General features: G+C 48.9%; 6 protein-coding genes and 1 non-coding gene across 8 annotated transcripts in view; 5 read left to right on the top strand and 2 right to left on the bottom strand.

Moving 5' to 3' along the window:
- Positions 1 to 1,351: 1,351 nt before the first annotated feature.
- On the bottom strand, positions 1,352 to 3,283 carry LOC125951352 (general transcription factor 3C polypeptide 5). Its single transcript, XM_049680141.1, has 2 exons — positions 3,047 to 3,283; positions 1,352 to 2,979 (listed from the first exon to the last, which is right to left on the bottom strand). The coding sequence occupies exons 1-2, from the start codon at positions 3,173 to 3,175 to the stop codon at positions 1,720 to 1,722; spliced, it is 1,389 nt and encodes a 462-aa protein (XP_049536098.1). The 5' UTR covers positions 3,176 to 3,283; the 3' UTR covers positions 1,352 to 1,719.
- Positions 3,239 to 4,403, top strand: LOC125951366 (vesicle transport through interaction with t-SNAREs homolog 1A). The gene is made up of 3 exons (XM_049680167.1): positions 3,239 to 3,442; positions 3,535 to 3,944; positions 4,010 to 4,403. The coding sequence occupies exons 1-3, from the start codon at positions 3,352 to 3,354 to the stop codon at positions 4,157 to 4,159; spliced, it is 651 nt and encodes a 216-aa protein (XP_049536124.1). The 5' UTR covers positions 3,239 to 3,351; the 3' UTR covers positions 4,160 to 4,403.
- Positions 4,404 to 4,455: 52 nt separating this feature from the next.
- Positions 4,456 to 6,063, top strand: LOC125951361 (protein l(2)37Cc). Of its 2 annotated transcripts, none has more exons than XM_049680151.1 (3): positions 4,456 to 4,558; positions 4,773 to 4,880; positions 4,979 to 6,063. In XM_049680151.1, exons 2-3 carry the CDS (start codon positions 4,793 to 4,795, stop codon positions 5,707 to 5,709), a joined length of 819 nt encoding a protein of 272 aa, XP_049536108.1. In that variant the 5' UTR covers positions 4,456 to 4,558; positions 4,773 to 4,792; the 3' UTR covers positions 5,710 to 6,063. The 2 variants fall into 2 exon arrangements, with proteins under 2 accessions (XP_049536108.1, XP_049536109.1); XM_049680152.1 differs by having other exon boundaries at positions 4,485 to 4,597.
- A 15-nt stretch (positions 6,064 to 6,078) lies between these two features.
- On the bottom strand, positions 6,079 to 7,286 carry LOC125951371 (60S ribosomal protein L34). Its single transcript, XM_049680175.1, has 3 exons — positions 7,205 to 7,286; positions 6,868 to 6,946; positions 6,079 to 6,571 (listed from the first exon to the last, which is right to left on the bottom strand). Exons 2-3 carry the CDS (start codon positions 6,930 to 6,932, stop codon positions 6,223 to 6,225), a joined length of 414 nt encoding a protein of 137 aa, XP_049536132.1. The 5' UTR covers positions 6,933 to 6,946; positions 7,205 to 7,286; the 3' UTR covers positions 6,079 to 6,222.
- A 309-nt stretch (positions 7,287 to 7,595) lies between these two features.
- Positions 7,596 to 9,240, top strand: LOC125951367 (ras-related protein Rab-30). The gene is made up of 2 exons (XM_049680169.1): positions 7,596 to 7,912; positions 7,979 to 9,240. The coding sequence occupies exons 1-2, from the start codon at positions 7,730 to 7,732 to the stop codon at positions 8,429 to 8,431; spliced, it is 636 nt and encodes a 211-aa protein (XP_049536126.1). The 5' UTR covers positions 7,596 to 7,729; the 3' UTR covers positions 8,432 to 9,240.
- Positions 9,241 to 9,297: 57 nt separating this feature from the next.
- The window catches only part of LOC125951347 (bone morphogenetic protein receptor type-1B), a 100,609-nt gene continuing 87,406 nt past the window's right edge, over positions 9,298 to 22,500 (top strand). Inside the window, exon 1 of the mRNA XM_049680132.1 lies at positions 9,298 to 9,428. Within this exon, the coding sequence (XP_049536089.1) occupies positions 9,323 to 9,428 (106 nt within the window). The 5' untranslated portion in view covers positions 9,298 to 9,322. The remainder of the gene's footprint in view (positions 9,429 to 22,500) is intronic.
- On the top strand, positions 10,057 to 10,129 carry Trnak-cuu (transfer RNA lysine (anticodon CUU)). The gene has a single exon. It is a non-coding gene; the product is annotated as a tRNA-Lys (tRNA).

The raw sequence follows: 22,500 nt of genomic DNA, 5'->3' as shown, positions 1-22,500 counted from the left end.
GTGAGCAAACTGGAGAATAGGACACCCGTACCACACACCTCCCATTTCTCGTTACTATCATCAGTGAGTACTACGTGGGCAGCTAGGAGCATCGACATGAGCAGTAGGACTTAGTAGTGTGTACTTACAGTGGTGCATCAGCTTATACTACTCCTTGTGGGGAAAGCACATCTGCTGAGTTTCCAGAGCGAAGCGCGTTGAATTCGCACGAGTCAGTACTTAGGCATATTAATAAGAGCGGGAACCGGACTACGTCTTTTATAAGCCTTCCATGACCTTCAAATACTATCGGCCAATACTTAAAAAAAGCATCACAATAATATGCGGATGAACTGGGTTGGTTTGTTAGTTTAAAATCCTATAAAATATGCAACAGGCACATAGATGTTTGTTTGACTATTAAATTGTAAAAAGGACACTAGAAGCTATTCGATTTGGAGGATGCACGGATGAGCTCAGTCAACCCTGTAATACTAGTATCTTCATTTCCTCGAATATTCTTGAAAATTCCATAAATTATTTCGTATCCTGGAACCCTACCAGCTGGCTGAAAATCGTGGCTATCTTGCGTCCTTCCATTCGTTCATAGCATGTCCTCGTTGTTTCGGGGTCTTGCCCTGAAGAAGAGCCTCTAGAATCGATTGTGTCTAATGACACTTTTCAACACCCTAACCCATCATATCACTCCCTAAAACGATGACATGCTGTCGTCGGGGTTCTAATAGCCGTTTCTAAAACGATTTCCAATGGCGATCGAAACAAATGTTCGTCGGACTAATTACATCAGGGAATCCTGTCAACTGGCAGTACGCCGGTACGGTCCGGTTTTGAGTAGGATTTTTCTTGTTTTTCCCCACAGATCGCACCTATCTATGGATTTGTCAGATACCATTTGTAACGTGAAAGCGTGGGGGCACAAGCTATCATTTTGAGAAAGAGTCACGGGAAAGTACAGCCTTTAAAACAACCTGGTTGAATATAATTGTTTTGACCCAGAACTCAAACAGCAAACTGTTCTTCTGAGGTTTCTAAACGGCAAATTAGATCGCAAGGTTACATTTTAAGAGCATCCCGAGATGTTCGGTTACTTCAATGCCCTAGTAATACTTTACCCAACACGTTTTCAATAGTATAGCCCTAAAATCAATAGTATAGCCCTAGCAATCATTTATTTAACATTATGTTGCGGAATCTCAACTAGGACAACAAACAAATGTGTTAATTGAATAGTTGGCTACATAAGATCGCAAATAACAAATTATCAGTACAGTTGCGAAGAAACATCTAAGGCATAATCGGTTTCCTTTACTTAATCATACACCATCTGTACCCATGTGGTTCATTCGCGCTCTTCGTATCCTGAACCCGGGTCCTCAGCGCCACGTGTCTCTTTTCTCGCGGTGAATAATTAAGCTAAAAAACTTCTTGCATTTGGCCAGCAAGACAAGTCGGACACAAAGAAAGAAGCTAGACTATACAGTTCATGGCAAAATGGGTCCGCTCGATGCTTGGGACGATCGTGTAGGGGATTAATAATGAATTTGTGTCACATTTCTGTAGTACCATTTTTTGTGTGTGGATTTATTACTGTATATACTTGATAATGACATAGTTGATGGTGTTGATGATAGTAATGTCATCGATCAGAGGTCATTAATTAAGATGCTGTCCACAACATATTGTTCAACTGTCTGATCGCATCTAATACGTTTATTAAACCTACATGAGCTCATCTTCCGATACCGAACCTTCATCTGAGACTGGTTCTTCATCATCCTCGTCGAATTCGTCTTCCAGCATACCTTCGCCTTCTTCGGATCCGGATTCCATCTCCTCATACTCCTCCGGATTCGATTTTCGCAAGTTTCGAATATTGTTCAGCACGACTTCCATCAGTATGTTGCGACACTGGTCATCAAAACGGTTCGGTAGCCAACCATTGCGTTCGTCACACACCGTCCCGCTCATGGGAGAGGGCACTTTGTTCAGCATTTCCTTGATTTTCTTCAAATGGATATCACAGTACTGGTAGAATATAATGCGATACTGTGGTATAGTGTCTTCCGTGAAGATGCTATACGAGTGACGTGGTCCGTCTTTGTTGGACGCAGTTTTCGTTGTTCCACCGATGCGATAGTTCCGCTTGCCCGTCACCCGTCGTTTAACACCGATCGACTCATGCAGCGCATCGATCGATCGGACGCGGAAATCAAGCAGCTGATACATTCTAGCTTCGAAATGCTTCCGAGGATCGTACCCGTACCGTACCCAGGTGCCACGCCAAGGGCCGTTGACGTAGTAAAATCCGACAGACGGCAGTATGGTACTGATCGTCTCGTTTGTCATATTGAACCGGTTAATGCTCCTCAGCGCATTCTTGGTCCATATCGGCCGCGCATCGAAAGCCGCTTTAATGTCTTCGATGCACTTCTTCGGGATCATACGAGTGGCGAGCATCTCCTGGTACATTTTGTTCGATTCCGACGGTATTGGGTCGGCCAGAGTGAACGGATGGTAAATGCCATACTTTTGTTTCAAGGGTCGCTGTTTGCGCCCCTGGGTGGCATCGGAATCGGTGGGTTTCTTCTGCCGGAGCATATTCGAATTCACCGTTTCTGAGCGACTGAAACAGGCGGGAGGCAGAAAGAACGGCACCTCGGGAAGCTCGAGTGGATTTGTAGTGCTCATCACGTTAGGGACAATCTCATCGTACAAGCACTCCACCCGGTCGGTCTTGGTGTTGTGGAATACTGGCAACTGCTGGAAGTCGCACATGGCGGAAAACTTGTAAATCCGACGAACGCATCCAATGATCTTGGTCGATTTTACGACGGCCTCTTCCGGGTTCGATTTTTTCCTGCGTACCACAACCTTGAGTGCCATTCCGGTAATGTCCGTTCCTTCCCCATACGCTGGTTTAGCGAACAAACAATCCGGCCGGAAGCGCACCTCAATCCGGCGTTGTCTTTGGGAGAAAGTCTGGGAAAAGGGGGAAAAACAAATTGAAGCGTTGGTCGCGCAGTGCCGGTGGATCAGAGGTACTTACGGTACTGATTTCTCGCAATCCACCAAGCGAGTGAATCATGCGATCGGTATTCGTAACAGCTCCTGGGTATTCTATGCATATTAAATCCTTATCCAAGCGGTGCCGGTAGTTTTTCGCAGGTTTTTCCATCCTGTTTTCCGAGCTGGCGATTTTTTTGTTTGTTTTGGTTTCAGACACCAACCGTGTTGCCAGCTGCGCACTGGCTGTCAAACAAGAAAACAATCGATTTTGTGGTGGAAAACAGGTGGGATTGGTGGAAATCGGGTCATGAAAAAAGGAAATCCGCGAGATTCTTGGGTGAAATTATGGAATTAGTGCAGGATTACGAGCAACAGTATGCCGTGCAGACGGCGGAAATAACGGCCCAGATCGGCCGGATTGCACTCGCGAGTGGTGGTACGTGTTTTTGGGGCGCTTATCAGTGAAATATGGTAGGCTCCTTTGATCGTATTTTCCCTGACTCACCGCGGTCTCTCGTTTGTTTGCAGCGGAACGAAACATACTCATATCGGATGTTGACCGGCAACTGGAGGAATCGCAGGAACTGCTGGAACAGATTGGACTGGAAATTCGAGACATCCCACAGGGTTCTCGGGCCGCCTACACGTCGCGATTGAACTGCTATCAGGCGGAATGGAAACGGTTACAGCAGGAGTTCGGCAACGCCAAGGCAGCTCGCCCCAAGGCCGGCTACGACTCCTCGGTGGATGATTTCGATGAAATCGGCATACAGGAGGACCAAAAGCGTCGATTGTTGGACAACACGGAGCGGCTGGAACGCACCAGTAACTATTTGAACGACGCATATCGGGTGACCATCGAGACAGAGCAGATCGGTGCGCAGGTTCTGTCCGATTTGAGCCAACAGCGGGAAACCATACAAAGATCACGTGCCAGGGTAATCGATGTGAACTCGTCCAATCGAAACGACGGCTAAAGTAACGAAAATGTCCTATTTTGCAGCTCCGAGAGACCGATGCCGATCTGAGCCGATCTTCCCGTATCCTGAACTCGATGATAATGCGCGCGATGCGGGAAAAGTTTATCCTTGTGGTGGTTATCGCGGCGATATTTCTGGTGCTTGTTTTTAGTATATATTTTTCCATTTCCTAAACACCAGCGACCACGGACGTCTGATGGGATGTTTTAGTCGATTCCGATTTTATGTTATCTTGTGTATACTACTGAATGTGGACAAAACCTGTTTCTTTAGCCCTGTTGTGATATTTTCCTCTGCCCACCTGCGGCACAATCCGTAGCTGATTTTAGGTTTTCAATTGCGAGTCGATAATGCACCGATAAATATAATAATCTACACTTTACCGCGAATAAAGGCGAGTTCCGGAGCATTCCGAGCAGCTTTTCCGAGAGGATTAATTTTGGATTTCAAGATTTTTTTTTCCACCACATGGCAACACTGCTTCAACTGGCAGCACCGCCACCATAAAAATCTCGAACCTGCGGAGTTTCGCTCGAGGAGCTGCGATAATTTCACGTTCTGTGTTGCACAAAGTGAGTCAATTGCGGAAAATAACGCTGCTTTATCACACCGTGAGTGCGGGAAAACCTTATCAATCCTCCAAGGAAAAACCTACGCTTAAACAAAACCAACACCGAGCTCTCGGCCAAAACACCATCCTCCTAACCTCACTCACCAGGAATTCTGACGAAATCCTGGCATTTTATGAAACCAGCTCAGCCACAGCAACCAATTTCGTCGTTACAGGAATCTTCGTAAACAGCAAAATGGCCACACAGTTTCTGAACCGCATCGGGCAGCTTGGCCTGGGAGTGGCAGTGATCGGCGGAGTGGTAAACTCGGCGTTATATAACGGTGAGTAGCGCCCCTTGCCCGGCAGCGACCGGCGACCGGCAAACATCATGCGATGATGATAACGTCTGGTTTTCTTTATGTTTCACTAAATCCCGCAGTCGACGGAGGCCACCGGGCTGTTATTTTCGATCGATTCAGTGGTGTAAAGCAGGAAGTTTCGGGTGAAGGAACACACTTCTTCGTCCCGTGGGTACAGCGCCCGATCATCTTCGACATTCGGTCGCAGCCCCGCAACGTACCGGTGGTGACGGGCAGCAAGGATTTGCAGAATGTAAACATTACGCTGCGTATCCTGTTCCGCCCGGTACCGGACCAGTTGCCGAAGATTTACACCATCCTGGGTCAGGATTACGACGAGCGTGTGCTGCCCTCGATCACGACTGAGGTGCTGAAGGCGGTGGTGGCTCAGTTTGATGCCGGTGAGTTGATCACGCAGCGTGAGATGGTCTCGCAGAAAGTGTCCGACGATCTGACAGAGCGTGCCTCCCAATTCGGTGTCATCCTGGATGATATCTCCATCACGCATCTCACATTCGGCAAGGAGTTCACGCAAGCCGTCGAAATGAAGCAGGTCGCCCAGCAGGAGGCCGAAAAGGCTCGGTTCCTGGTCGAGAAGGCAGAACAGATGAAACAGGCGGCGATCATTACGGCAGAAGGTGATGCCGAAGCCGCCAAGATGTTGGCCCGTTCGCTGAAGGAATCCGGTGATGGTTTGATCGAGTTGCGTCGTATTGAAGCGGCCGAAGACATTGCCTACCAGATGAGCCGATCGCGCGGAGTGAATTACTTGCCGGCTGGACAACAGACGTTGCTCAGTCTCCCGCAGTAACCGGCCAGTGCACAATCACAATCCGGAAGATGTTTTAATGTATAAGCCAAACGCGTGTGTGTGTACAAGTGCTGATCCTGTGCTGGCGAAGCGGTAGGACGGTGCCAAGCGTTATTATTGAAGGCACCTTTTGCCGTATCACCGTTACTGCTGGCCACGAAGAACAAATCCTTGAGTGCGCCGTGGGTTTCGTGTACACGCATCAGGAAAGCATTTAACAACACCTGTTTCCCGGTGGTTCTATGAGATAGGGATAAATACACTTTAGTTTAGCGATCGATCCGTATGAAGAGCATTGTTGTACATTGCATTTGGGCATTCGTGTGGCAGCAATAAAGCAAAACACGTACAGAATGTGTAACAGAAGCCTTCGTTTTTCGTACCAACGGATCTGTTTTATTTGTTGCTTGAAAAGCGTTTTTTCTTAACCTTTATTCACACAGGCAGGCATCATCCACCGTGTTCCCGTATGCGAGCACATAAACCTTACCAACCGAATCGAAGCGCGAGTATTTACTTGGACTTCCCGGTGGCTTTGGTGGGCTTGGCCGCAGTCTTCGACGCCTTCGGTGCCTTGGGGGCCTTGCCGGTCGTCTTGGCCTGCTGCTGAGCGCGCAGCACCTTCACGACCTTCTGTTCGTCGATCAGGAATGCGCGGATGATGCGTTCACGGAGACAGCGGTGGCACAGGACACCACCGAAGGTGCGCGTCACGGTCTTCAAGCGACGGCTCATGCGAGGACGCTCGCTCGGGCGGGATGGCTTGATACCGGCCAGCTTCTCCTTGCACTGACCGCATTTCGGTAGAGTACGCTGTTTCTTCACGTACAGGTACACGAGACGGCCACCGGGTGTGCGAACACTGCAAATAGCAAAAACGAAACTCGTATTAGAAACGTGTCACATCGTGGAGTAGATCACTGGTTCTCTCCAGCATCGTGTGAGTAGATAAGGGAATGTGCCCAACTAAAGAAGTATCTTGCTCCACAAACCAGAAACAAAATAGGCAAAAGTGGACCCGTATCGTTTTTCTAGCACAAATAGTAGCATCGCAACACTTGGGGATCGCGTGAATCGATGGTAGCAAACATTGTGCATATGATTTCGGGGGGATTGGATGCTGGAGAGCCCGTTTCGACGCGGTGGGCAGATACGTACACACGGCGTTTGTTGGACTTGGTGTTGTACGACAATCGTCGTCGGAGCGTCAGTCGCTGGACCATCTTGAAGAATTAGCCTAAAATGAGACAAAATCACCGGTTAGTTGGGAGGAAGTTCATCGTTTTGCAGGCAGGCGGCAGCAAAAATCATGGGACCACGACACCGACGATCGCAAACATCGAAAACAAACCGATGCCGGTAGAGAACATTTTCCACTGGAACTGTTCGACCGGCACACCGTATCGTTTTCGCATGTTCATAGATTCGTTCCGCCATCGGTTTTCCATCGCTAAGAGACGGATTTCTTGCCCAAAATTCAGAAAATAAATCGCACCTTCACAAAATCGTTCCACAAGGCAGCACGTAAGTGACGGAAAGAGAGAAGCTGGCGATTGACGTTTAGCCGGAAACGTAAGAACGCAAACTCGCACTGACATGCGTTTTTCGATACAGTCGAGGACACACGTTTCGCCGCATCGAAATGCAAGCTTTTGCTTTTTGTTAGCATAATTGAAATTACCTTTAATGTTTTCATCATTAATGTTGCTTTATAGTGATCAAAAAAGTTATTCTAGACATTTGTACAATACTGTAGTCATAACACCCTTGCTTAATGGGTTGGTCGAGGTCAGAACGTGCACCGCTGCAATTGCCGCAAGTGCCGCAGCCGGTTTGTCGAAGCCTTAAGCGACTGCCGCACGGAGCGTTGTGATTTGTATCGTAAATGATCAGGCGTTTACGCTAGTTTTAGCGCTCCGTGTGCGACACCTTAACATTTTACCAAAACATTTTTGTGCAAACCAAGAAAACTGTTCAAGATCCCGGCCTTTGGGGCGAACGCAAAGGGCAGGTGGGCCAAATGATGGCTTCGGTGCGTATTCCGGAGCAGAAAATCATCCTCTGCGGTGAGTACGGTGTAGGAAAGAGCTCCCTTTTCCGGCGGTTCGCGACCAACAACTTTGTCACCACCACCGACCGGAAGTCCACCCTCGGGTTGGACCACTTCGGCCGAACGTTCAACGTCGGAGACAAGGAAATCAAGGTAAATGCGCTGTTTGCTTTCTTTGCGATGTGTACTGATTCCGGTTTTCTGGTTGCTTGGTTACAGCTTCAACTGTGGGACACCGGCGGTATGGAGCGTGTGGCCTCTGTAACATCCAGTTACTACAAATTCGCCGAAGCAGCCATCCTGGTGTTTGCGCTGGACAATGAATCCTCGTTCCATGCTCTGTCGCAGCACATGCTGGACGTCGTTACCTACGCGGAGAATGCCAAAATCTTTCTCGTAGGCAACAAGGTAGACGTGGAGACAAGCGGTGGCGAACCGCCGCCCGTTACGGATGCGGACATGGAGTCATTCTGCGAGCAGTGCCACAGTCTCATTAGTGCCACCTACAAAACATCATGCAAAACGGGCGAGGGCATCGAGGAGATGTTTCGTGACATCGCCAATACGCTGGTCGAATCGAACCGTTCCCGGCTTGAACTGCAGGCACTCGAGAGTCACGGTTTCAAGATTCATCCACCGGACGAAGTGAACGATCCCGGGTGCCTGTGCTAGTATAGCAGCTTGCTTCATCTTCAAGCGCTTCTTGTCGCCAGTTCTTGTTGCTTTTAACACCATCCTACGCACCACTTTTACGTAAAGCGATTAGTTTGCAAATCTTTCTTCCCTTTGCCAGAGTGGATTGCCTTTCTCCTTAAGCGAAGCCGTCCTTGCAAGAAGCATCCGGAAAGCCGGATGTGTGATAACCGATATTAGGGATTTTCTTGCCAAAATCGACAAAACCCAAACAGAAAAGTGCCATGAGAAAGGAGGAGAGGTTCAAGTTCAATCAAGCATGGACGTAATCGGATCGACCCTTCGCGGCTCAGGGGAGAACGCTGATAATTTAATTTATTACATTAACCAGAACAATCAGAGCATTACACACTACAGTATCAGGCAATCGATCGAGCATAATCAATAAGAGTGCGTTTTGTGGGACGGGCAGATTGTAGGGCTTCTATAGCAGGGCTAGTTGAGTGTTTCGTTTCAATCATCGCTAGCAAGACAGGTTGCTCTGGCTTTTGTATAACAACGGAACGGTTTTTGGTTGAGGGCCGGTTGGAAGCCAATCGCATCGCCGTGAAACGAAGAATGCGGCTTTGGCGTAACCGCGCCCGCTACTAGTCCCCGGGATTGGATTCACTCGTCGTTGTACATGTATTTATAAATCACATCATTCAACACTGAGCGTAAGATACGGTATTACTATCGGTTACAAAGAATTAACCAATAACTCGAACCCGAGCGAGGGTGCTAGCTTTTTGAATAAATTTTGAATTAAAGAAAACGATCGTCGCGCTTCGGCAGCACGGTTTCTCAGAATCGCACTACTACTACTGCATGATATTATCCTCTTGGCGTCAAGGGTTAAAGTGATCAATTTTTTTTTGTCGCGGATTAAAAATGTTGTTCGATTCCCCGTGGTCCTTACGCGTTCGTATTGTTTGTGGTGGTTATTTGCTATTGTTTATGTTGCTTTGCGGCACCTCTTTAGCGGCAGATGATCAAGGTAAGTTGCGATTGTTCCGCTACTAGTGCTGTGCAAACGATCTCGTTAGACCTGATCCCGCGGCCTGGCTGGCGCCTTGGCAATCTGGAATCTCGGCCCCGACAGGTGCGCAGGAAAGAGATAGCGCTAGCTCGAGGAGATGTTGTGATTTGCGTGTTGTGATTGTTTGCGGTTCGATCTTGATCATTATGCACTCTATATCTGTTTAAGCATATCGAATGTACTCTGCTCTGTGAAAATGTTGCTTAGCAACAGCATTTGTAAGCCTGCTGTGACTGGAAACACTGATTGCAAAGGGTTTACAGATCCTCGAGACGATCATCTACCCTCTCGTTCCGGCATCCAGCATGCTGCAGAGGCGTCCACTTTACGGAGATCGCGGTGATGTTGGATTTCTTGCCGGAGGGCATGATGATCATGTTATTTGTAAACAGCACTGCGGCTACTGTTGCTGCAGCATCCAATTAAAAACGGTAGCAACGAGCTTGCGAGGGCGATCCGCGCATTAGAAAGGTCGTTTGGAAATTGCGTTTGAATGTATGCGTAGGAATCGAGCGATCAACCCGGTTCGTGCTAACCGATCGAGCATGGAGGATCTGTAGATCAACTGGTGCGCATTGATCAACTGGCCCGGCTAGCTCAGTCGGTAGAGCATGAGACTCTTAATCTCAGGGTCGTGGGTTCGAGCCCCACGTTGGGCGCAGCGATTTTTTTTGTATTTTTTTGTTTAATTTTATGCTTTCATCGGATTAAATATTTAGTACTACGATCGACAGATATGATATATTTTATTAAAATACATAGTGAGGACGATCGTATTACTATCACTCAGCTTCCGTTTGCGATCCTCTATCCGCTTGCCGCACTGTCACTCGTTTGTCCAAGGGTCGAATTGTTTCCCACGGTAAGAACAGGTTCCATATTGGACATGCGAGTGGAAATGGAATTTCCTTCTCTCATTTTCCCATGCCCATGCGACAAGACTACTGATGGGTTGATACTTTTCCCTTAAAGAGTATTCTCCCAAAGGGGGTCCATCGCAGCCGCTGCTCTGCGCAGCACTTTCTTCAGCGCAAAAAGCAGTCAGCGGTCAGCCCGTCTGTCCACTTCTCCTTTTTGCTCTCCTTTTATCATCTCCTTATCTTGTGTAGCAGCTTCCCGTGCTGAACTGATTCACGCGTCATCCATCAGCGACCAAGGCGCATGTCGATCGCACATCGAGTGCCACCGAAGGGGGTTGCACGTACGCCAGAGAACAAATTCACGTTCGACCGACATTAGCAATCATTCCACGTACGTGCCGGGGGGCCTTTCTCGGGGCCCGACCTAACGGATCTCTCAGTGATCTTCCAAGGGATGACAGCAAGCGGACATTTCACGAAGAAAGTCACTAAATTTTGAATCTCCCCATATGTCTCTGAGAGTCGATCGATGACCAACATCAACAGCGTTTGGCTGCTGTGCGTACGCTTGTTTATTCTTGGCGGTCATCTTGGCGGTCTTATTATGGACGATCTTGGACAAATAGTGCGTAAAGCGCAAAGACTTGTATGCTTGCATTGCCGGGAAGTCAAATAATTGTAAATATTTATCATCCGGACCCCTGTCCTGTCTGCCGGATCGGACAGTCGGTGGTTTTTGTGCTACTACCCAGGCCAAACCGTTGTGGTGCTTTCATCGCAGCGGGAGTCAAACAACATTGGTATTCCGCTGAAGCGAGCACCCGTAGCGGCCAGCAGCAATGTGTCATACGAATATTGACACATCTTCGAGGTCGCGACGCCGCCGGTGCCGCCACTGAACGCTGATTGTACTTTAAAATGAAGTTTCCATATTTCGCCTGCCCTACACTACTCCGGACACAACCGGTCCACAACCATGCAACCGGCAGCAGGTGAAGGTTGTTGCTGGAGCTATATTTATTCGCTTTTGTTGGTAAGGGGAGGATGGTACACACCGGATGGCGGTAGCGGTGGCAACACACGGCACAGCATCAGCGTATATCATTAGCAGCATTATGGGAAACTATGCTCCAGCAGCAGCGATCCACCAGCAACAGCAACTGAAAAAAGGCCGGCAAAAGGGGCAGGAAGGACAGTGACATGCTTCCCGCCGAGTGTCGCCGTGATTCCCGTTTTGTCCCGGTCAGTCCGGTCCCCGGTCCCCGGTCCCAGTCCGGTCATTTATGGGACGCTTCCAGTCCTCGGAAGTGGACACTTCTTTCTCTCTTTATCTCTCCCGATCTGGTAGCTGGTGTTTCCATTTGCGCGCCATTTCGATCATAAATTATCGCACACAGTTTTCCTTCAGGGCCGGATCGCGCGTCACGTCACGCTAGCGTCCATCACGTTCGCCGCCGCTGCGTTCGTCGATGTTATGTGCGCCCTCCCTCGGGTAGGTTTTAACCCTTAAAAGGGACCAAGGGGATTGATGGTTGCCGGAATCGCGCCGGAACCGGTCAGGGATACAGGCCCCGGGACTGCTGAGCTTTTCCAACGTCTGATAACAACGTTCACATGATGGCAATGACCGCGCACCGTACCGCAAGGTAATGGCCGGTACGTGCTCACTACTCACTTCGATTACGATTGCGGGAGCAGGAATGTTTCTCGTACGCGCGAGCGCTCGCTCACTCACTCGCTCGAGGAAATATCATGTACGTTGAGGCATGGTCAAACAGCTTCTGTTTGCATCGGAGGACAATCACAGTTTTCAGGGGCGTATGGCAGGGAGTGGAGATGCCACATGGCCTGGCGCCATCACATATTAATAGCCGCAGGAATTCCAATCCTTTTTTTCCGCACAAACCCGATCCGTGTGCTACACGTGTGTCTGCGCACAACATAATTTGCTTTAAAAAGTCATCGAATACCTCTGTGTGTGTGTGTGTGTGTGGTGCGTTTCTCTAATTGATCGTACGATCGTTTAGCAGCCTTAAACACAGCATCTGTCAATTGGTGCTAGCGGCATTGTGATATGATATCCCGCTTAAACCATGCCCCTTTGGTTTCGGGCAATCGCCAGAAAGCAAGCGTTTTAGTACAACGAGAGGATGAGGTTGAATCGAATGTGGCTTCCTGGGAGTGCGCGTCCGTCACCCGGGCCTGTCCATCAAAGGGGATTCTTCTTCGTTTTTTTTTGTTTTCCATTTTGTACGCCACTCGCACAACACTTCTGGCCTGACATCTGATAGACACTATCGACGCGTTCTGGCGACTCTCGGCTCTATCTTATGCCGTCTCGAGATTGGCTTCAATTTATGCTAGATCATCATCGTGACCGCGGAGAGATGGACGACCGGACGGGGGTCGGATTGAATCCACTGAATAAATACTCCGAGGGTATGGTCTACGGCCACTGTTATGCTGTTAGTGCTACATTGATTTCATTTCCAGCTCGATCATTCCATCAAGTAGATTGCACCCTTTTTTTCGGAAGATCGTCGGCGATCAGTCACTTCCCTCAACCCCTCCTTGAAAATATCGCGCTCGTGGATCTCACCAAAAGCTGTGTGTCTTGAACGATTCGTTGTCGTCCTCCCTGTGGCGTTTGATGGCAGCCAGCAGGCGCCAGTCCAAGGTGGTTTCCCCCGGTCTTCCAATGCCCAATGTTTTGATTTCGCTCATCGCCTACCGCACCACCCCCCATCTCCCTCCCTTCTCTCGCGGTTTGTTTTTCGTTTGTGAAATTAATATCCTCCGCCCGTTTGGCTTCTTTCCAAGTCGTTCCGTTCTTAAAGAGGATTACGCGCTTGACGCCTCGCCACCAAGTATGCCACCAAAAAGGAGCGAGAATTGAATGAAGCGAAGGTCTTCTCCTTCATTTCACGCACCGTGAAAAATCGGTTTTCAGTTCCGTCAGGTGAAGATTGGGAATAGGGGATCAAAAAATTTGTTTTCCAGCACAAGCGACGAACCTCCACCATCGCCGAATGCAACGATAGCCCAGCCATGGCCGCGAGTTAGTACCGACCATGACGGAAGTGCGTAGAAGATCCCAACAAGCCGATTCTCTTGTCCGAAACGCGTCTTCTTGCCCGAAACGCGCCAATGATGGGATTTACGTTACGTTACGGAATTTAAATAATATCCAACCAAAAGGCCGCGGCGGCATCGCTGCCGTCGATGTCTTTGATATGGATATTAGAATTTCCCCATCTTCCCTGTCATCCATTTCAATTTCTCTGATCCATGCAACTTGGTGCACCGATGTGCAGGGTTCTTGGTTGGCTCACCTTGAGGTTTGTTAGCGGCTTTTATGGATCAATTAATTCCATCCACCCGGAGGATCAAGGCATACCGGAGGATCGCTGTGGCTACTCCACGAGATCTTCAGCAGGTTTATGGTAGGTTGTTTTACATAGGCTGACTGAGCTCGCAGGAACCACAACCTGCGAACAGAGAGAAAAGCTCATCTCGTTCGAACTACAATCGATCATGTTAACCCAAACGATGGCTGATGGGTCGAATGCAGTCAAGGAAGGAGATAAGCCTGCGCTACAAACCAAAGCCAGAGAAGTGAGAACCGCAATACATGTCCGTGTCCGTGTCCGTCCAATTTAATGATTGAAGCAATAAATAAGTATCGTATCGGGGCTGTTCGCTTGCTGACCAGCGCCAGAGTCGAAGTCGGATCGCTTTATTGCCCTCAGCGCATCGTGAACTTCACATCTCGGATGCTGCAGCTCGTAAGCCTCGTAAATTATGCCTCGATGCGTCGATGCATCGCAACCTCCAGGCACCCCTTTGCCAGCCCCCCTGGGGGTCAGGTCAGGTTGGTCAGGTGGTTGGTGAGGTAATTTCCGAGCCATGATGATTTATGATGGTCAGGAGGGAGGAGGTTCGCATCTCATGATGTCCTGTTGTCTGGAGTTGAAGTTTTGGGCTTGGTGTCAACTGTTGATTCGACGGATTGAGGTTGATTGAGTTCGCGGTGCACGCTGGATGCACGGTTCGATTGTGCGAGAAGGTCGCAGTCCAATCTGCCTCATCGCGTTTGTCACGAATCGTTCCCGCACTCTCGGGTGGCTCTGCATACTAATTAACTTTCGGTTCAGGCGAGTGGCGAGTGAAGTGAAGTGTTAATAGGGTTTAAAATGAATTGTACGTGTAATGAACGGTTATTAATCATGAGTTTCCTTTTGCGCGTGTGGAACGTTTTGTTTTTCGTTTCTTTTGCGCATTTGTGCAAGTCTCCTCTCACCTGGCAATGATAAGGCTGGAGGGAACTGCACATTGTATCGATCGGTGGTCGTGAGACAGATGATCGATACCGAACGCTTGATGACCTATTGTTATCCAGTTTGCTTCGTGAGTGTTGCGGACACATCGTGACAAGTTTTGGTCATTAGTTCGGAGCAGAACATCGACGATCGTGCCTTCTTGCTGCGATTATAAACAATCATCTTTAAGGGTGTAGAATAAGGTTTGGCAGATCATCTTCGATCGATTACCTTAGGAAGTAATTTCACACCAATTTTATGGAATCAAATTGCAAATATACATATTGTGCGCTCTGCGCATGGTCAAGCGAAATTATTCACCATTATGCCCAAGATGTACGCGCATGAGCATAATTCCGCCCGATCAAAAACTCCCGTTGCGTTCCTGTTTTGCGAAAGCTTTTTTGTTTATTCGTAAAAGGTGAGACGAGTACAAAAGGCACTCGTAACCCCCCCTCTCCGAGGATGCCGTGACCGGTAAACGGGATTTTAATGCATTTTCCAGTAAGCATCAAACGGCCGCGGAGAGGTCTAGTCACTCTGCCGTCAGAATCGAGACACTCGGGGGTCAGACTGATGCTCGTCAGGGCACACTGGGGCTGCCGCAGAACATAACGATCATCATCACCACCCAGCTCGGGTATTGTTGGCCTGGCTGATGGGCTGTCTGTAAATTGATCTCAAAACGCAAAACGGAAGAAATTATGAGCGTCATTTCGTGCTGCTGCTGCTGCTACAAGGGAAGAAGGATGGCTCCCCTCGGCTTGGCCATTTTGCGAAGGCCGTCATCCTACCGGGGGCATTAATAAAAAATAATAATAACTGGAAACAACCCCGTTAGCGGGCTTACGGGCGACGATGATGCCGTTGCGGAGCAGGACCACGACGCCCGATGGACGGCGTGGATGAAGAAGGCATCGTAGTGCGATGATGATGGGCTCCGATGGCGAGATGATTCCGGGGTTCGGTCAGACAGACCAAACCGAACCAGTTGAGGGACCTGCCTGACGACGCCTGGCTGACGCGCACGAGTATTCCACCTCACCTTTCCTCGCCGATCGGTGGAAGATCTGTACGAAGAATCAGCAAGCACTGCGTCCCTCGTGATCGCCACCTCCTGATCACCATCAAATGCTTTTTGGGCGTCGCTAGCCCGAAGCGAAGCCTTTTAGGCCGTACGTGCGTCAATGGAACGAAAGAATGAGCGAAGCGAAGCGAGGGAAGCGAGCGAGACGATCGACTTGGTCTTGGTCCGGTGGTGGTGGTGGTGGTGATCGGAGTGGAGATGGTGGGCAACAACAGAGCTATTATTAGGTAAGGTACGGAACCGGTAAGAAGGTGGTAAGAAATTAATTTTCTTAAACGTTTAATCGTTTCTCGACTTTCTTTCACGGGTTCGCCCGTCGCCAGGGCTTGGACAGGGGCCCCGTTAGGAGGTGCTGAAGTGATGGATTGAAAGGTGTTCTCTCTGCATCGCTTCAATCGCTAACCATGATCGTTCTACTCGTTGCAAAGCAGTAGCAACCTAATGGGAATACACCCGACTCTCGGGGTGGTGTACGGTACGTGCGCAACGTTGGCCGTTAACCAGAGCCCCTAGAAGCGACTGTTTATCGAGAGAAGAAATCTTGTACGACAGTTGTCCCGTAGTAACGAGCGTTCTGTGAACGACACTGCAGGCATACAGTTGTAAAGCAGTAGAATCGTGTCCAGCATTGCGCGTCATAAAACTGGTTGTTCTTGTCGAATGACTGGTGCAGCTCAGCACTGCTGGCCGGTCGTCGAAGCAGGGGATCAAGAACGGCCAGCCAACGAGAAGTAGGCATCGAAGGAGAAGAGGCAGAAAAGGAAAAAGTAATCGAATATTGGAAGGCAATTTTTAGTTCTAAATTGTGCTCGTACTCGTGCGCTCGCACGTTCCATCGGTGAAATTGAATTGGAATTGCGGCTTGAAGCTTGAGCTTCCTTCCCGGTAGCCCAGGCGGCCAAGTAATTACCCCGGTGGTGGTATCTCATCAGGAACCAGGCGAGGGAAGGCAAGGAAGCGGGCGTCAGTTGAGTAATTTGTAGCGACTGCTTAATGACGCCATTACGCGCGATCTCCGCGCAAACCCCAACGCAAAAGACGCGTTTCTTCGCCCTTCTTAATGGCGCGCATACAGGCGCAATAATGTGGAAATGGCCACTTACTGTGCGCGGCACAGCTGGTGAAGCCGATCCGAACGGGTGCGATGGTGTGATTTGTAACGTTTTGCTCACGCGCATACTAATGCGGTGTGGCTGCAGTCCGACGACCGCGAAGCCGATATCGGTTTTCGTTCGGGTGCGAAGAGAATTTATGCAAATTAATCAACGATCACCTAGGTGGACAGTGAGTGTGGTTCGTTACAGCAATTATTGCAGCTCACCCTGCAGCAGCCTGCAGGATCGGCAGGATGCTTTCCTACTTGAGGTGAGTCTTGGCGATTCGCTTCTGCTTCCTGCTCCTCAGCATAATCAACCTGATAAGCTTGATCACGCTCGACGAGCTGCGAACGGGAGATAATATTTCTTTATAATGGTGAACAATCACTTCTAAACCTCGTTTTAGCCCGGCCTGGAAGCAGGTTTTACCGAACGGGTTTCCCCTGCCCCCAGCCACCGATCGGGTATGCTCTATTCCTCCTATTGTGGCGAATCCGGAATACCGGGCAGTAATTGCGCGATTTGTACCGCAATGTAATTGGATAACCGAGAAATATGAGGCTCCATTTGTCATCCAAAGACACTAGCCAGCGAGCGAGCAAGCGAACCGGTGATGCTTACCGCTTCAAATGTCGAAATGTCCTGGCTCCTATCAGGAAGAAACAAGCAACTCCACGACATTTTCTTCGTTTTCGTTTGGTTGCACGCTGCTCGCTAAAGATTTTATTGGCATGACCACAAGACCATCGATGCGCACATAAAATATCTCGATGGCCATTTCGAGAACGATTGTTCCGGCGTTTGAATTCAAGTCAATCTCGAGATTGGCCTGCGGCGAGCGTGGTGGGATTTTTGATTAAAATAATTAATTATTCAAATTAGCAAGCCGTGCTTTTTGCTTGATTGATGAAAATTAGCATTCGTCTGTGCTGCGTGATGGTGGCCTTCTTTGCTGATGCTGCGGCTGCTTCTTGCTGCTTCATGCTGCATCATATTCTCATCCCAGCAAGCGGCCACATTTGCGCGTGAACTATTGAACTGGCGAACAGCAAGAGGCGCCTTCGAATGGCGTGCCATTATTAATTTTCTTTTCATTCAGACTCTCGGATCTTTTCTTTCGCCAATACTGTTTCTTTCGTCTCGTCTTTTGCATCTTCCATTGAAACACTCTCTTCTCATTTCAAAGATGTTTGTAATTAGTACACCCGAAGAGGTTGTTGCTTTTTTCAGTTTCTTTAAAAATGGAATGACGTGATGGCGAATCGTGACCGCAGGCTCGTCCCTCTGGCAAAGGATTCACCACGCTCTCGGCGCATTTCGGTGTTGATCGACCATCTGCTTCTAGCACGGGCTAGTGGGTGATCTTATGCTGTACATCGTGCCCGCGACATATGACCCAGTTCCGTCCAAATGGAGATCCTTGATGAGTTTGAGTGATCTCCATTATCTTTGTCCGTTGGTGCGCGTGCTTGTCAAGCGGCTCAGCGCGATGTTCGCTTTTATGGGTCGTTTTCACTATTTTGCCAACATAAAACGAAATGTTTCTCTGATAGTTTGGTACGTTTTTGAAAGGCTAGTGAAATACCGCGACGTGTTCGCCTCTTTGCACTTTGCTTGCATGCAATGGCTCTCGGCGCTGGTAAAAGATGAAATACGAGCTGTGTCTGGCAGCAAACGCATATAAAAGAGCATAAAGTAAAGGGGGAATGTAATGTGCACTTTCTGGTAAATGGGCGATTAGATAAAATAGCAAACCTCCATCTAGCGAAAATAATCAACCCCTCCTCTCCACCTCCCACAGTTCTAGAGTTGCAGGCCCATATTTTATTCCATTTTCTCGCCACACAATCTCCCGCATGATTATCAATGACTATAAAATATCCGTTTACGCTTCTACGTCTCTACAAGGCGCAACCGCACACAGCTCGGATGCTAAAACGAGTACCTGCAGCGAGCAATGATCATAATTTTTCATCTCGCACCACCAAGGTGGCGTGTGATGGTGGCGGCTGCGTCTGCTGCTGCTGGTGCTTGGCGATCGGGAAAATCTTCACCAACTAGATGGCCAGAGCATACGCGTACAAGCAGCGCCTGACATGGCTGATCGACGATGCACATTCTACGATATGATATGACTATGATTGATGATAATCACTTAGCCTCGGCGGAAAATCTATATTTGGTTCCGCGTGGTGGTACGGAACGCGCGCGTGTACTTGCATCGCGCACACCGCGGCAACGGCCGAAACCTGAGATAGATAAATAAGATTTAATTGAAAGATATCCATTGCATCGCACACTCGTCGAAGAAGAAGGTAGTGACCGTAGGCGCGCTAGGGGTGAATGTAGTGTCCATCTGCGAACGCCGTTACTACGCTGGAACTCTGCATTCTCATATTTGGTACGTCCTCTGCAACAGACCGCGAGCCCAACGGCGAGGAACCTCGCTTTCGGTTTGACTCAAAACGGGTTGTTGTTTTGCTGATAAAAACTCGATCACTTTCCCGCAGGGCGTTTGGAGAGCTTCCCATTAAAAGGTCACAGCGCCGTTGTTGGCCGTGTTTCACAGGCATCTCAACCGAAGAACGCCGAAAAAACAAAACGACGAATAAATCGATACTGTTCCCTGGCGCGATGGTGGCGGAACCGACAGAAAATTGCGCAAACAACGGCTTGACATCGGAGAAACTTTCCCCTCCCAGCGTGTTGAACCAGCGTGTCCGGCTACTAGCTCCGGGTCTGGCACGGGAGACTCGTACGAGATATCAATGCGCGGCATCGAAAGCGACGAGGAACAGTAGGAGCAGGAGAACGACGTAGATGAAGACTTCCAAAAGATGGATGCCACCATCGTGTGAAGATCGCACACTCCGGTCCTTCCTACCACCATGCCTTCATACCGTGGCGGTTGCGACGCTCGATCGGATTGCAGCCATCTGTGCAAGCACTCTGCACGCTCTCGTACGGCTCTCCCCCCACCCGCCATTTACCCCATTATCCTTCGCGTCTTCGACCACGCGGCACCAACGAAATCGAAACCAATCTGTTCCTAATTCGCTCGATTATGGGCACTAGCGGGCCTCTAATCGGGTGGCCGTTTCGCTCCGATGGCAAATGTTGGCGGAAAGATGGGCTTACTTGAGCAGCCGGGCGCACGCCACCGCTTCTAAGTGAGCTAATGGGCGTTTAATGGAAAATCTGTCGCTTCCTCTCTCCTGCGCAAACCCGCGCGCGGCATATCGCGGCCCCTTTTCGGAAGCATCATTCAGCTGCTGAATCGAGCTGGGAGTCCGCGTCGTCGTCGTCGTTATGTGGCGGCGACGGCAGCACGATGGCAGTGGGAAATCCATCAGAAGGTCTGCGATGGACGAGAAGAGCGAGCCCGAAAGGCCTAAATGTTTGAATGGATGCAATTATTGGCGTGTTTGTTTACCATTTTGTGGGTCTCCTTCGAGGGAACGTGCTGGCCTGGTGGCTGCTATCTTGCTGCTGCTGCTGCTGCTGCTGCTGGGGAAAATAAGAGATTTGTTCGAACGACCTAGACCGACCAGATGGCGTCCACGGTTCGGTCGTGTTGGGCGAGGCGGGTTGGTAGCGGAGTTCAATCGAAGCCAATTTTGGCACGACAACAACAGTGCCATGTTGGATGGTGGGTTTTGCTTCATTTTTATAGCCTCAAGATTTCGGATCGCCTTGGTCGCGCCGATCGCGTAACCCTTTTATTCGTGAAGGGAGGCGTGACTCATTCAACGATATCGCTCCGTAATCGATTGATCCGACACGGTACGGGGGGTAGAACACGCAGCACGCAGAGCGGTGACCCAGATTCGGGGGTTTTAAATTGCACGATTTTGGTGGCTAAACAAACTAGCAGTGATTTAGTTTAAGGAGCTTAAATCCTTATGCTGGATCATTATCGCGGATCGCGATTTCGTTAATAATTTAATTTGCTTTGTTTGATGGCGTTCATGAGACAAATGGTTTTTGTGGTTTATTCCATCACTATGGCTATGCATTGGTTGTTATGCGCGGTTACTATGCTGAGTGCATTCAATCGCAGTAACGCTGTGCAGGATTTTAACATTATTTGTTGAGGAAGAGTTGAATCAGTTGGTTGCATATTCGTGATATTCTCATTTATCATATGGCGCTCGACTGCAATCGGCGGAAGAATCTTCTGTGGAAGGCCAAGACCGTTCGTCGCTAATAAGTAGTACATAATTATTTAGCTACTAGAAATTCAAACCAATCCTGGAAGATTTCAAAATAATTGTGTGTGCAGTGTTTGAAATTTCTGGCCATTTTATCATCGTTTCGAAAGGTATTTCGTGGTTTACGAATCGGATGCCAGAGTGAAAGACGGGATACAAATTGCATTTCCTTTTTGTTCAGTTTCATTCGAAGTTTATCAGAGATCGAAGCATCCCAGGTGAGCCAAAGATGTATTCCTTTTCATTTAGTTTAAAAAGGAGTGTGATTCCTCAAACTTACAAAGATAAGTAGCAACGATTTGCATTCGATAATCGTTGCTGCGATTTTCATATGTTGATTTTATAGTTTTTTTTCTATTATCTTTTTATGCTTTTATAAAACATCTGTTTTAAACATTCAACTAAAATCTTAAAGTTCCTATATAAGTTTTTATAATTTTGGAAGAATTATTCTGTCAATGCTTGCTCAACAGATCCTTTCATATCTTGTACCATGTGCAGTGTAGCGTTTAAAAATAATCAATCTAGTTCATCATCTTTCAAAGGCTCTATTAAATTGACTTCGTGAGTAAGTTATCCTCAGCTTTAATTACTTTTTATGTCCAACACTCGTAAAACTGCACCCAGCCGCCGCTACACGCAATCAACTGTGGCCTTTTCACGGTGAAGTGAAAATCCCTTTCGTTCCTTGGCGTTCAGCTGGAAATAATAATAAACCAATCGGCATCACATTTGTTTAGATCTGCATTGAAAAGATAAAGTGCGACCATTTGCGCCGAATGAGTGCTATTGCTTGTCATCCGAAGGCGAATGGAGGTTCGGGACACTAATGCTCAATAGGGAGACCGCAGGCCCCGCGGGCCTGTGCCTAACAGCAAACCGAGCTCACCACAACGCAAACTGCGTGGTACCACAAGCCTCTAAGCCTCGTAGGTGTGTAGCAACAGGAAGGTGATGGTGGTGGCTTGCTCATGTCGTGCACTGATGGTGTCCATCGGTCATATCGGGTGCTACTGCACTTACCCGTGCACTTCCTGTAACTGTAATCCGCACCGCAATCCGGTGGTTGAGGACCGGGGAAAAAAATTAGCCCACCCCAGCGTCCTTCCTCCCAGATGTCCGCTTTTGTGAGGCGCAGCATCGTTGGAAGCGCTGCGCGGAGGCCGACGCGAGCATAATTTATCCACTCGGTCGGGGGCTCGCTCACCAATGCATTCCACAGATTTGCCCAACAACAAAAGAAAGTGTGCATCAGGCGGCGGTGTGCAATCCGCGTACCCCGCGCGCGATGTCGAGCAATTATTTATAGACCGCGTGGACGACCGCGTTGCTTTTTCATTTTGGAGCGAGCGTGGAGGCGCTGCTGGTTGTCGGATCTTGAAGAAGCAATGGCGGATGGGGATTCGTTAGATGATTCCGATTCCCCCGGGGGGCGGGGCGAGAGGGGAAAGGAGGG

Source organism: Anopheles darlingi, chromosome 2 (assembly GCF_943734745.1).
Source record: "Anopheles darlingi chromosome 2, idAnoDarlMG_H_01, whole genome shotgun sequence".
NCBI lineage: Eukaryota > Metazoa > Arthropoda > Insecta > Diptera > Culicidae > Anopheles > Anopheles darlingi.
The sequence above is the reverse complement of the archived record's forward strand: the minus strand, read 5'-3'. Positions and strand labels throughout refer to the sequence as shown.